The 13,558-nt window shown below is 48.6% G+C and overlaps 1 protein-coding gene across 5 annotated transcripts in view; it reads left to right on the top strand.

Annotated features, from left to right (window-relative positions):
* Positions 1-13,558, top strand: part of DPP6 (dipeptidyl peptidase like 6) — a 479,395-nt gene that overhangs the window by 437,218 nt on the left and 28,619 nt on the right. For all 5 annotated transcript variants that reach the window (XM_077304797.1, XM_077304801.1, XM_077304799.1 and 2 more), the window contains exons 9-14: positions 633-787; positions 1,765-1,862; positions 6,130-6,253; positions 7,435-7,473; positions 12,470-12,577; positions 13,380-13,471. In XM_077304797.1, coding sequence (XP_077160912.1) covers positions 633-787; positions 1,765-1,862; positions 6,130-6,253; positions 7,435-7,473; positions 12,470-12,577; positions 13,380-13,471 — 616 coding nt within the window. The remainder of the gene's footprint in view (positions 1-632; positions 788-1,764; positions 1,863-6,129; positions 6,254-7,434; positions 7,474-12,469; positions 12,578-13,379; positions 13,472-13,558) is intronic.

Consider the following 13,558-nt stretch of genomic DNA (forward strand, 5'->3'; position numbering starts at 1 on the left):
CAGTTCATACAGGCAAGTGTGAGGGTAAATTAACATACAGCACAATGAAAACGGTTTACAGATTCCGGAGGTAAATGGGGACAAAACAGCAATTTGGATTTGTTTGCATTCATTTGAGATTGAGTTGCATGGCAAACATCTTTATGTTAGTAATAGGGCCCTGCAGTAGCACTTGCCTTTGTGATTATTTTTGCTAACCCATTTTCCTCTTATCTTGGATGGTACTTTTAAAAAATTAAATCTATAAAAATGGGTTGTCTGTCATGTTCTTAGGGGAAGAATCTTGCTGCATATAACAGGTTTCCCTGTCGACCAGCATCATATCTCCACCTTGTGGTATAGTGGTGATCACACCCCACAGGCTTGCCTTGAAGGAGGCCATCCACAGGGTCCTGACCAAGCTTTTTGCTCTTCTGTTTCTTGGCTAGCTAAAATGTGAGAGGTAACCAATCTTTTCTTCTTCTTCTTCTTCTTCTTCTTCTTCTTCTTCTTCTTCTTCTTCTTCTTCTTCTTCTTCTTCTTCTTCTTCTTCTTCTTCTTCTTCTTCTCCTCCTCCTCCTCCTCCTCCTCCTCCTCCTCCTCCTCCTCCTCCTCCTCCTCCTCCTCCTCCTCCTTCTCCTTCCTTTGTCCAGAGGAGATTCTGAAGACGCATATTGCACACTGGTGGTCTCCAGATGGCACAAGATTAGCGTATGCAACCATCAACGACTCCAGGGTCCCCACTATGGAGATACCCATGTACACCAACGACCTCTACCCCAAGGTGAAAACATACCATTATCCAAAGGTAAGAGGGAATCAAGTCAACATGCTAACATTCAGGATATTTTTCTTCCTGCTGATGTTGTGGGTTTTTTGGGGTTTTTTTTCCATTACTTTAATTGAAGCAGGAGGACAAATAGCTTCATATATAATCCTGGAAAACCTCAGCTCTCCTGATCTCATCTTGTCAGCTCTTGGAAGCTAAGCAGGGTCGGCTGTGGTTAGAGCTTAGAGGGGGGACCACCACTGCCTCTGCACATTTCGTGCCATGAAAACATTATGGGATGGCCATAGGTCAGCTATGATAGGATGGCAAAAGATAAAATAAGCAAACAGGGTTTTTTTAATGATCCTAATCATCTTAGAGTTGTATTATATCTTTTTGCAGATATTCCCCCAATAAGGTTTACTTGGGTATTATTATTATTATTATTATTATTATTATTATTATTATTATTATTATTATTATTATTATTATTATTATTATTATTTAATTTATATCCCGCCTCCCCCTGGAGGCTCGAGGCGGGACACATAAAAACCAATCCCCTCAAACAATAGAAGCACAATAAAACATAATACAATTAATAGAAAAGTTAAGACAAGAATGGTGGCAAAATTCAATATAACTAACCCAATTCCACACCCACTAAGAAGGGAAAGGGAGGGGGCAGATGACAGACGCAACCATCACATAATGCAGGGGTAGTCAACCTGTGGTCTTCCAGATGTCCATGGACTACAATTCCCATGAGCCCCTGCCAGCGTTTCTCACATGAGAAGAGATGGGGGATCCGCCCCTGCCAAACCCCTCCCCCTCTGGGACTTAGTTGAGGGCATGATTGGCAAAAACTGGAATGTTTTAATGTTAGTCTTGTATATTTTTTAAGGTTGTAACCCACCCTGAGCAATAGAAAGGCAGGATATATAAAAATTATTATGATTGTGTTGGTTGTTATTGTTGTTCTCATTAAGCAATGTGCATCTTCCTTTTTCTTTCAGGTTGGAACAGAAAACCCAAGCATTTCCTTGCATGTCATAGGTTTGAATGGACCTCCGCATGATTTGGAAATGACTCCTCCAGATGATCCAAGAATGAGGTTTGTTGCGGGTAATAATGAACTAGAAAAATGGTCAGTGTGGTGTAGTGGTTACAGTGTGGGTTTATGATCTGGAAAAACCCAGATTCAAATCCATCCTCTGCCGCCAAGCTTACACTATTTGCTGGCAGGGGCTCCTGGGAATTGTAGTCCATGGACATCTGGAGGGCCGCAGTTTGACTACCCCTGGGTAAGACTGTGCTTGTAGCCCATAAGGTGCCTCCCACACCACAAATTGTCTTGTGTTTATGGACTCCCCCAGCTGTTCCCCCACTCAGCTGGTAAACTAATGTTGTCAAGCGTGTTTCCCTGCTTCCCTGCAAATAACTTTTACAGTCCCATCATAAAGAGGGGTCTCTGCGCTGTGATCCTACAAACGCCTCTTATTCGTCATTCTCTCAGCTGATGTGAAAGATCTTACACTGCGGACCTGAGCGAGCTTCGTTTGGGAAATGAACTATTTTGAAAGCAAAGGGATTCCGCCCCACCGTAGCGTTATGTAAATAGTGCTTATGTTCTTCAAAACCGCCTATCAACGAAAGCCCTGGATGTCCGCCAGAGCAGTCGAATCAATGAGTTGGTGCTGCGCGGTGCATCCCACATATTGCGAAGGTTAATTATCCACACTCGGCAAGAGTATATTAGAGGTATCAAATTTAATGTAACACGTTCAAAGCTCACCTTGAAGTCTACTGAGCTAAGCTCGGTATTCAAAGCAAGTAGGTAGGCACAGTTTGGAGCTGTCTATGAAGCCGGGGTCACTAGAAGGCAGACAGCATGCCAGGAAGCAGAGGAGGGGCTGTGGCTTAGTGGAAGAGCCTCTGCTTTGCCCGCAGAAGGTCCTGGGTTCAATCCCGGCTTGTCTACTTAGAAGCGTGAAGGACCTTTACCTGAGACCCTGGAGAGTTGTTGCCAGTTGGAAGAAGAAGACAAGAGGAGCTGGTTGGAATGCCCGGCAAAGAACGTGATTGGTAATTGGAACGTAATCCTGCGTTGAGCAGGGGGTTGGACTAGATGGCCCATATGGCCCCTTCCAACTCTATGATTCTAGGATTCTAGGATTCTGTGGTCCTTCATTGGCCCATTCTTGGAGTCACTATTCAATTACTGACTGTGAAGCCTACACACCATCTTCTGCAGAGTGCTTTGTGGCATGGGCTGTCCACATACAGGACGCTTGTGCTGCCTCCAAATGGGTCTGAACCCAATTCCTGGAGTGTGCCTGCCCTACATGGCCCAGGCAAGCCTGACCCTGTCAGATCTCAGAAGCTAAGCAGGGTCGGCCCTGGCAAGCGCTTGGAAGGGCAACCTCCTAGGAAGACCATGGCTGTAGCACAGGGACAGGCAATGGCAAACCACCTCCAGACATCTCTTGCCCGGCACCCAGGCAGTCTTTGGAATTCCTGGCTCTATTGCACACGTGGCATATGAGAAACAAGCAGTGACATATGCAAAACAGATGGAGCCATCTGATGGAGAGGCTGATTCTGGCTTAAGGGGGTGGCAGGTTACAGTAGATGAGTGATAGGGTTGTGAGTGTCCTGCATAGTGCAGGGGGTTGGACTAGATGACCCATGAGGTCTCTTCTAACTCCATTAAATAAATCCTGCAGTGCCATAGTTCCACTGGGATGAAGCTCCCCGGGGGAGGCGACAGGTGGCCCACCTGCTTGGAGAAACACAGTCCCTTGAGTATGTTCGAGGGGCAGAAAGGCTACATTTAGCAGCAGTGCTAAATCTGAAGGAGAGAGGATTCATTTCTGCGTCCCTCCCCAGCAAGCGTAGCTCTCAAATGACCGAGCCCTCTCCCCTCCTGGGTCTGCATTACAGCTCCTTTGATTCATGGAAGGTGAGAAGCTACAATCATTCGCCCTGCTCTCTTTTTTATTCTCTCTGCCACCGAGAGTTTTTCATTATCTGCTCGTTTTGCTTTTATTTTATCACCCTGGCAAAATGCTAGTGTTGATCTATGGGGTAGAGCCAGCACAAAGTTATTGAAGCTGCAGAATTTGGAGCGCAACGTTATGTTTCCCCTGCCTGCGGATGCTGATCGTGGAGCTGCTAAACTCCGTAATTCAAGCCCACCCTGCGGCTGAATTCAGGAGTCTAAATATCGCCGGGAATCACCAAAAAAAAAATCCATCTCTAACTCGTTGTTTTCCGGGATAATTAGATCATCTTTGTTCGCAGAGCTTCTCCTCCTCTGTATCTATAGAAACCCCTTTCCTGGACACACACATGCCTTTTCTCTGGTGACACAACACATTAATCCCAACGAGAGCCCACAACTTCTTATACATATTTTATAGCAAACAAATGAACTCGTGAAAAATTTATGGACTGTGCCCTGCGAAAAGTCATTGTGCTGTAATTTAAAGGTTCTGCTGACCTGCGCGTTCCACTTGGGTGGGATAACATTGAAGGGTTTGCCCGGCCTCACAGTGGCAGGCCTGGCTCCTTATGGAATTGTTTGCCCGTTTCTTGGTTCGGGAACTGGACGTTCTTTACCTGAAACGTTAGAAGTAGAATGCCAGGCGGGCTTCTTAGCCCCGGACACGTGAGATAGGAGGGGAGGCAGCACAGTAGAGCGTGATCTCATCACATTTCGGAAGCTAAGCAGGGTGGGTGCTTGGAAGGGAGACCACCCAATACAAGTCTGCGGAGTAGGGGTGCCAGTCCCCAGGTGGGACCTGGAGATTCCTTGGGATTAAAGGTCATCTCCAGGTGACGGAGGTCAGTTCCCTTGGAGAAAATGGCTGCTTGGGAGGGGGGGACTCCATAGCATGAGACTCTACTGGGGTCCCCGCCCCACCCAAAATCCCGCCCGCTCCCAACTCCAGCTGCAAAGTCTCCAGGTCTTTCCCAAGGCAGAGGTAGCAACCCTACTGAAGAGGAAAGCGATAGCCAAATCCCTTGCTGGGATTGCCGTCAGGCTGTGGTGCCTTGATGTCATGGACCTCCACGCCACATAATACGGAATTCAGGCTAAAGTCACAATGGAAGGAAATACCCTCCTTTACCATTACAGCTAATCTGAATAGACAGATAAATATAGAAGTAGAGATGGGTTTTTGTATCCCAGCATTTTGGACTGCTATGAGCTCCTTGGAGGAAGAGCACGATTCCAAAATAATAAATAAATAATAAAAACAATTCAATCAAATCCCAGACATCATAACATAATTGTTATCCATATTACAATAAACCAAAAAGTGCACAAAATAACATCCAGCAGCCTAAAATAGTCCTCTGGTAAGAAGAATAAGCAGGCCCCTTCCATATCTCCTTTAGAGTCTAATTATCAAGATAATTAATAAATAAATTGACCACAGTATCTTTTATTCAGATCTTTACGTCTTGCCTTTCTCCCACAACGAGACCCCAAAACCACTTAAGGTTTCACTTCCACTTCAATGTTATCCTCACAGCAACCACCCTGCAAGGTAGGTCAGGCTGAGAGAGAGAGAGAGAGAGAGAGAGAGAGAGAGAGAGAGAGAGAGAGAGAGGCCTCAAGTCATCCAGGGAGTTTCTGTGGCAGAGGGGGGATTCGAATCTGGACCACCCAGATCTTAACATAATGCCCTGACTACTGTACCACGCTGGAAGGAAGACAGAGCAAAGTAAATGGGAGGGAAGATTTTCATAAATAAAGGAGCTGCTATTATATGGAGCAGCACTGTGAGTTCTGTAATGAACCCCTGGAATCATGCTGCAAGAGAGTTCTGAGAGGGGAGGAGCCCAGTCCTGTGTCACCTATCCCTCAGGTGAGCTCAGGTACAGGGATCATTTTCTGCAGATACCTATGCAGGCTTTGGCTCTTAGGTAGCGGAGGGGCCATTAGATGGCAACCACACCCTGGCCTCAACCAAACGCCCAGTGGAAGAGCTCTGTCTTCAAGGCCCTACGGAACTGAGATAGTTCCTGTGGGGCCCTTAGCTCTTCCGGGAGCTCATTCCACCACTTAGGGGGCCAGCCCAAGAAGACTATACCCCTGCCTGAGGCCAGGCAGGCTTCCCTCAGGCCAAGGACCACTAACCTGTTGGTATTTGACAAGAAAAAAGCTCTCTGGGGGACATAGGCGGACAGATTCAGGTACCCTGGGCCCAGACCACAAATGGCCTTTGAAGTCAAAAGCAAAACCTTGAACCTTCCTAGTGTGGTCCCTGGGAAAGACAAAACTTGTGATGTTGTTTTCTCTTTGACTGATTGTGCGTCGACACCAGCAGCACTCCAATAAATTTTGTGTGTGTGTGTGTTTGTGTGTCTAGAGACTACTATATTACCATGGTGAAATGGGCAACCAGTACCAAAGTGGCCGTCAACTGGCTCAACCGGGCACAGAACGTCTCCATCCTGACCCTCTGCGATGCGACCACCGGGGTCTGCACGAAGGTATGCCTCCAGTCTAAACGCTGGCCCCTCTTGTCCAGCATTTGCAGTTCTGTCCCGGGGGGGAGGGGGGATTTATCCAAAAATGACACATCACAAAGAAAACACCTTGCATGATAGATAAAGGTGTTCGATTCAGAATTAAGCGTTATTAATTTTGTTCACTCATAGCCCACCTTTCTCTTGGACTCGAGGCGGGTTACACAGAGTGGGCTGATCCAGTCGACAGGACGGGGTGTCCAGTAAACAGCAAAACAGGAATTAGGGACGGGCAACCAGCCAGAAGTCTATAAAGCAGAACTGAAGCAAAGCGTAAAACCTTAGCAGGACATATTAAAGGATGCAAAAATATATCCCAGTAGAGTCCTAGTTTCAGTAAGCCAAACTCAGCAGTTCAAACTACAGTCCCTAATATTTTATCTAAGTCAGGGGTAGTCAACCTGTGGTCCTCCAGATGTTCATGGACTACAATTCCCATGAGCCCCTGCCAGCGATGCTGGCAGGGGCTCCTGGGAATTGTAGTCCATGAACATCTGGAGGACCACAGGTTGACTACCCCTGATCCAAGTAATTTCTGTGGCCTCATCCTAAACATGCTTACAGTGAGCAAGTCCCCTGGGGTTCTGTGGGGCTCACTCTCCCTGGGAAGCAAGCATCAGACTTCATTTAGCCTTTATCCACAAAGCTGTTTGACGACACATCTTAACTGAGCACACCCGAGATTTCCATCCCGTACTAGGAGGGGATCATGAGGTTTTCAAGCAGGAGCTCTTCCTCTGGAGCAAGCCGCTTGCTGAGCTGTCGGGCCCCCCGAAATCAGGACGTCAGTGTAAAAATTAAGAAGTTGCATCATGGGCATGGGGAACGGCAACAGGCCCTGCTCACCGGGCAAGACACAGGCCCAGGGGAATGGGGCAACGTTCGCTGAACTGAAATGGCCCCTCTCGGTACATCACACGGATAGTGGCCGCGATGTCGGCTTGCTCACTTGTTAACCGAAGAGCAAACTCAGGAGGACGGAGTCGCCGCCTCTCAGGTGCCTCCCCGGAAAGGACGCTCAGACAGGCTCTCCTGTGCTTGCTCATCCGCTGGTGAAATCAAGTCAGACAAGTTTCTGCCCTGATGAGCAGGACGTACCAGACATAAAGTACTGTATAACATTTAATTATATTGCTTCGTTACAGAAACATGAGGATGAGAGTGAAGCCTGGCTACACAGACAGGTAACTGTGGTCGTGTCATTTTGATCTTTCTCCTCTCTAGCACAAGAGTTCAGAGTTTGTGTTTCCTTCCTTCCTTACCTCCCACTCCACTCCCAATTTCCTTCCTTCCTTCCTTCCTTCCTTCCTTCCTTCCTTCCTTCTCACTCCACTTCCAATCTCCTTCCTCCCTTCCCTCCTTCCTTCCCTCCTTCCTTCCTTCCCTCCCTCCTTCCTTCCTTCCTTCCTTCCTTCCTTCCTTCCTTCCCTCCTTCCTTCCTTCCTTCCTTCCTTCCTTCCTTCCTTCCTTCCCTCCTTCCTTCCCTCCTTCCTTCCTTCCTTCCTTCCTTCCCTCCTTCCTTCCTTCCTTCCTTCCCTCCCTCCTTCCTTCCTTCCTTCCTTCCTTCCGAGTCGAATCACAAATCCCATTAATTTAAGCGTGCCAAATCAGAGAAGCCCAAATCTATTCAGACTTAATTTGCCAGATTTGAGATCCGGCTGATTGAGAAAGAGCCTGCCAAACAGCTGGTCATGGGGATAATCAGCTTGATGGGGGTCTTTAAATGTCCCCCCATCGCACTCTCTGAAGCCTCAGATGGGTCTGCTGGAGAGAGAGACCCACCAAACAGCCTCCCCCACACCCCGCACAGAGCCCCAGGAAGGGAGGCCTGCTGGAGGAAAGGCACTTAAACAGACCTCGGTAATCTATTGAATCCCCTGTATAAAGTAGCATTTCCTTCTGTCAGCCGTGAACCTACTGCCCATCAGCTTCAGAGGATGCCCTTGGCCTTCCTCCTGGCTCGGGTGTCTCTCTTCATTTAATTGTTTTAAGTGTCTTATATGTATTTATCTGTATTTTGTTACTGTTGTTCTTCTCTTGAGGAACCCTAAGGTGGCATAAAACTGTTTTAAATAAATGAATAATAATGTGGTGCAGGCAGCATGTGGCCCTTTTATAAGTGTCGGGGAGAAGGACACGTCCTAGAACTCAGTCGGCGGTCATGGTGGGGAATGGATCCAGGGCCTTCTGCTGTGGCTGGACTCCCTCCCCCCTCCCCCCTCCCCCAAGACCTGTGATCTTCTCTTTACGGGGCATGCTGTAGACGGGCGCTGCGCATGGGTGAAGAGAAGGGCTTAGCCGTGGCACTCCGATTGCGACGTCCCCAGATTCTCTCCAGCTCCCCTGGCCACTCCCCAATTCCTGGCTGTCAGTCACAGGCCGATGAGCCGACAGCGCTGCATTAATCCCTGCAGAACATAACGGCATCTGACACAACTCCACAGAGGAGCGCAATCTGCTTTCCCACGGAGGTCTGTCGGAATCGCTTCTCCTAGCAAGGCTGTCCCCAGCTTCTCCATTTGACTAAGTGGGTGATTAATAGGTTATCTCCGCTTCTGTTTCTTTCCCCCACTCTCCCAAATTATCACGCTGTAATAGCTTTACAAAGGACTCGGTCGTAGAGTCACAGATATTTTTTTGTAAGGTCAGAAGGCAATTTCCGGAGTCTTGCGGCCAGGCGTCCTTGTCGAACTCCCGGCTTTATTGAATCTTCCCTGGGTGCTGCTAGATCGAGCCGGCTCCTGGATCGCCATCGTCCGGCTGCCCTCGCCACTGACTGGGGGCGGTCAGAGTGGGCGTGGTGGGGAACTTGGCCAGGCTGGGGATGCCCTTGCCCCCTTCCCCCTCCCCACCGCCAGGGGGGAGCTGATGCCGAACATGCCTGCTTCTTTGCACATAACTCACCGAGCTCATGTCACACACTAGATACTGCCAGCAATAGATATTGTGTTCTGATGTCTGTCCCTGTTCTTTGTGTATGGTTGCATCTCACACATCGATTCTGGCCCTGGAAGCAGGTAGCAGAGGATGCACAATGCTGTGAGTGGGTGGCCAGAAGGGATTGTGTCGGGGCTTGGCTCTTGTGGCCCTTTCTTGCATGCCCTGGGAACTACCGATCACCACTTTGGGACTGGGAAGTGAATTTCTTCCAAGCCAGACTGGCCAGGGATTCTGTTTTTTTGTGGGGGGTCATCTAGGTGTGAAATTAGAGTCACTGTGAGTGAACAGGCAGTTGTGAGTTTCCTGCATTCTGCAAGGGGTTGGACTAGATCAGGGGTAGTCAACCTGTGGTCCTCCAGATGTCCATAGACTACAATTCCCATGAGCCCCTGCCAGCATTTTCTGGCAGGGGCTCATGGGAATTGTAGCCCATGGACATCTGGAGGACCACAGGTTGACTACCCCTGGATTAGATGACCCTGAATTCTATGATCCTGTGACTCTGATTATTTAGTCATCTGTTCCCCCTTTTTTACTTAAATTTTTAATTCCTGTCCAGCCGTATTCCCGTCTGCTTTAGCAAGACCACAGCAGATTCTAGGAAGAAGCATTCCGGCCCTGCCAGACATTAAAAAATCTCTCTCCCCTCTGGGCTGATTCTCAGCCTCTGGGCATGGTTCCCTGTGCTCTCACTTTCTTAACACGCAGTGTGAATTGCCATTTCCCTTCTTTTATCAGCCCAGGCTAGCTGAGCACAATCGCCTTTTAAACGACTTGTATTTGTGTCCCACAATGCGGCTTCGCGGCTTCAATTTGCAAAAAAGGCATGGCAAGTGCAGAATTGCTTAAGTTTTTTGTTTAGAAGAAGAAGAGTTGGTTCTTATATGCCGCTTTTCCCTACCCGAAGGAGGCTCAAAGCGGCTTACAGTCGCCTTCCCATTCCTCTCCCCACAACAGACACCCTGTGGGGTGGGTGAGGCTGAGAGAGCCCTGATATTACTGAAGAAGAAGAAGAGTTGGTTCTTATATGCTACTTTTCTCTACCCAAAGGTGTCTCAAAGCAGTTTACAATCCCCTTCCCTTCCCATTCCTCTCCCCACAACAGACACCCTGTGAGGTGGGTGAGGCTGAGAGAGCCCTGATATCACTGCCCGGTCAGAACAGTTTTATCAGTGCCATGGCGAGCCCAAGGTCACCCAGCTGGTTTACGCCTGATGCTCTTGCTTTGTCACTCCTTTGGTCACGGCTCTCCTCCGAGCAGCGCCAAGAGGTTCTCCTGACTGTCGCCTGCCCACAGCCACCCTGTGGGTTAGGCTGGGTTGAGAGAGGGAAAGACTGGCCCAGCGCACCCAGCACGCATTATGGCAGAAAGAGGGTTTAGGCCTGGGTCCAGTGTGCCAACCATTACACCAGGGGTAGCCCAACTGTGGCTCTCCAGATGTTCATGGACTACAAGTCCCATAAGCCCCTGCCAAGACATACAGTTCATGGACCTCCGGAGAGCCACAATTCTCCCCCCCCCCTGTTTACACCACGTGGGCATCTGGAACCGGTGGGGGTGAAAGCGGGGGAGTTGTGGTTTGCAAACCTGATCCTCTTCTTCTTAAAAGGAAGGAGAATCCTGGAACACCATACAAGTTAAAATAGATTAGGCCAGTTAGCAACTATTAAAATTCCGTGGTGTTTTACTTCATGAAGATGTATTGGTACTGCCAGACTTTCCCCCCCCCCAAAAAAATTATATGGTTTTAGGCCTCCTTTCTTATTGATACTCAAGGCACATTGCACAAGGTAAATCAGTGGAGTCTGTAAAAGGTGGGTGGGGCTGAGAGAGCTCTGAGAGAACTGTGACTTGCCCAAGGTCACCCAGCTGGCTGCCTGTGGAGGCGGAATCAAACTCTGTTCTCCGGATTTAACCACTAGACCATGCTGGATATTCTGACTGTCATAGGGCTGTTTCTTATCTATGCCTTTTGATTTGCACAATGTCCAATGATTTTCACTCCCTTCCCACTGGCAGTGGTTGAGGCTGTAGCCTCCTGGGGCCATCTTTGCTGGGCAGGACATGCACAAAAAGTGGTGTGAGGCTTAGGTGGACTGGGCCAGCATCCATTCCACGTGATGCGCCTTTGGAAGAGGATTTCAGAGGGCTGAAGGGACCGAAGCTCCTGCCCCCGCGATCTCTGACTTCTCTTCCGTAATGTCATTCATGCCGTGTAATTTTCAGTAAAGCCGAGAGAATGAGAATCATTAGCGGACTCGTCACACCGTGACAACACGAATTAGGGAGACTTAAACACAGACTTATCTTGAAACCCGTGCTATGACGACCCCTTCTTACGATGCCAGCCGCAGCAGAGAAGGAAGGAAGGAAGGAAGGAAGGAAGGAAGGAAGGAAGGAAGGAAGGAAGGAAGGAAGGAAGGAAGGAAGGAAGGAAGGAAGGAAGGAAGGAAGAAAAAAGTATAGAGAGAAGAAAGAAAGAAGTATAGAAGGAAGGAAGGAAGGAAGGAAGGAAGGAAGGAAGGAAGGAAGGAAGGAAGGAAGGAAGGAAGGAAGGAAGGAAGGCTAGTGAGAGTTAGTGAGCAAATGTGAAACCAAACCATTCTTAACACGCTGACAAAAGACAATGGTAGAGAGGGACAGAGGGATGTTCCCAGGAAAGGACTTTCAGAGCTTGGGAGCCATGACTAAGAAGGCCATTTCTCAAGTATCTTAGAGTTGGAAGGGGCCATACAGGCCATCTAGTCCAACCCCCTGCTCTAAAGCAAAGAGGAACCCCTAAGCTATTAACCTGTTCCTTTAGAAGGGGTGTGATTCCAACCAGAACAGGAGTCATCCCATTTCCTGTGTCAAACGTTCCCTACTCCCTGGGGCGCTTCTGTTTCATTGGGATTTTCATTGTTTTTTTTTCAAGTCACCATCCATCTCAAGGTACCAATTCACTGTTTCCACAACCTCCCTGAGACAGAGCTGAGGGTCATTCGCATCTCGATGGCAACTCAGCCCCAATGCCCCTTGGACCTCTCCCAGGGTCTTCACAGAGATGTTTAAAAGTGTGGGGAACACGATGGGGAACAAGTAGCAGTGGCCCCTTGCAACCATATTCCCAGAAGGTCCACGTTTGTTGACCTGGGACGACTCTGCCAGAAGAAACGAACCCCCATTGCTGCTGTTGTGAGTGGGTTATTTTTACGAGCTCATGCGCTTAACATTCATCTCCATCGGCTTGTCGTCCACAGAATGAAGAACCTGTCTTCTCCAAAGACGGCAAGAGGTTCTTCTTTGTCCGAGCCATTCTTCAGGGAGGGCGCGGCAAATTCTATCACATTTCCATGTCGTCTTCTGAGGTGAGACAATACCCACTGGTGTGTATGTGGACACGCGGGCAATCCTACTGAGGACTGAGCACATGGTCCACGGTAGGATTGAGTAGACCTGGACACTGTCACGCCCACCGTGACAACCAATCAGTTTAAATTAATCAAGGGGTCTGGGCCAGTGGCTCACCGCCTTGGCTAGCCCCATTGTTGTTTGCACGTATATATGTTGGGGTCTTGGGGGGGGGGTGTTGCAGAGTGAAGTCTTGGTGCTTTTTGTATCAGGCACTCTCACAAATGAAAGATTCCATTGTCACATGGTTATTGAACCCACATATTTTACACCCACACATTGGCATTTTGATTAGTGAGCTCAGTCACCTCGAGATATCTCACATCCGGAGCAACCCCATACTGCTCTGGTGTGTCCCCTGAGTTTCTTTTCTGCATGCCTTTTTGTGCCATTTTAATGCATTCACCTTTGCCATTTGCAGGTGGTGTAGGCCAGAAAGCACCTCCTCTTATTTATAGGTGAGAAATGCAGCTGGAGCCTGCTCCGGAAAAGCAAGAGTCGTGCCATTTCTCCCTCTTGCCTTCAGGAGACCGGCAAAAATGTTTGGAGAACTCCAGGGATATAGTTATCCGAAGCGTGTATTGGGCTCCGTGTACACAGTGTGCTTACCCAGTCAGGACTAGGAGGAATAATAAACAAACATCTTGTTTTGTAACCGGCTGTGGTAGAGAACCTGTTCTGAAGAAGATAAAGCTTTGCGGTGGGGCTAATCAGAACCTTTTTTATTGAACCGCTGCCTTTTTCCTCTTTCCTTGGCAGCCCAACAGCAGCAGTGATAACTTGCAGACCATCACGTCTGGAGACTGGGATGTGACCAAGATTTTGGGATATGATGAAGAGAGGCATAAAATGTAAGTGGGGAGGGGCCGTGGCTCGGCAGAGGAGCCACTGATTTGCACGCAGAAGGCAAGCACTGGGTCATGTCTGACCCTTGGGGT

This window comes from Paroedura picta, chromosome 11 (genome assembly GCF_049243985.1).
Source record: "Paroedura picta isolate Pp20150507F chromosome 11, Ppicta_v3.0, whole genome shotgun sequence".
Classification (NCBI taxonomy): domain Eukaryota; kingdom Metazoa; phylum Chordata; class Lepidosauria; order Squamata; family Gekkonidae; genus Paroedura; species Paroedura picta.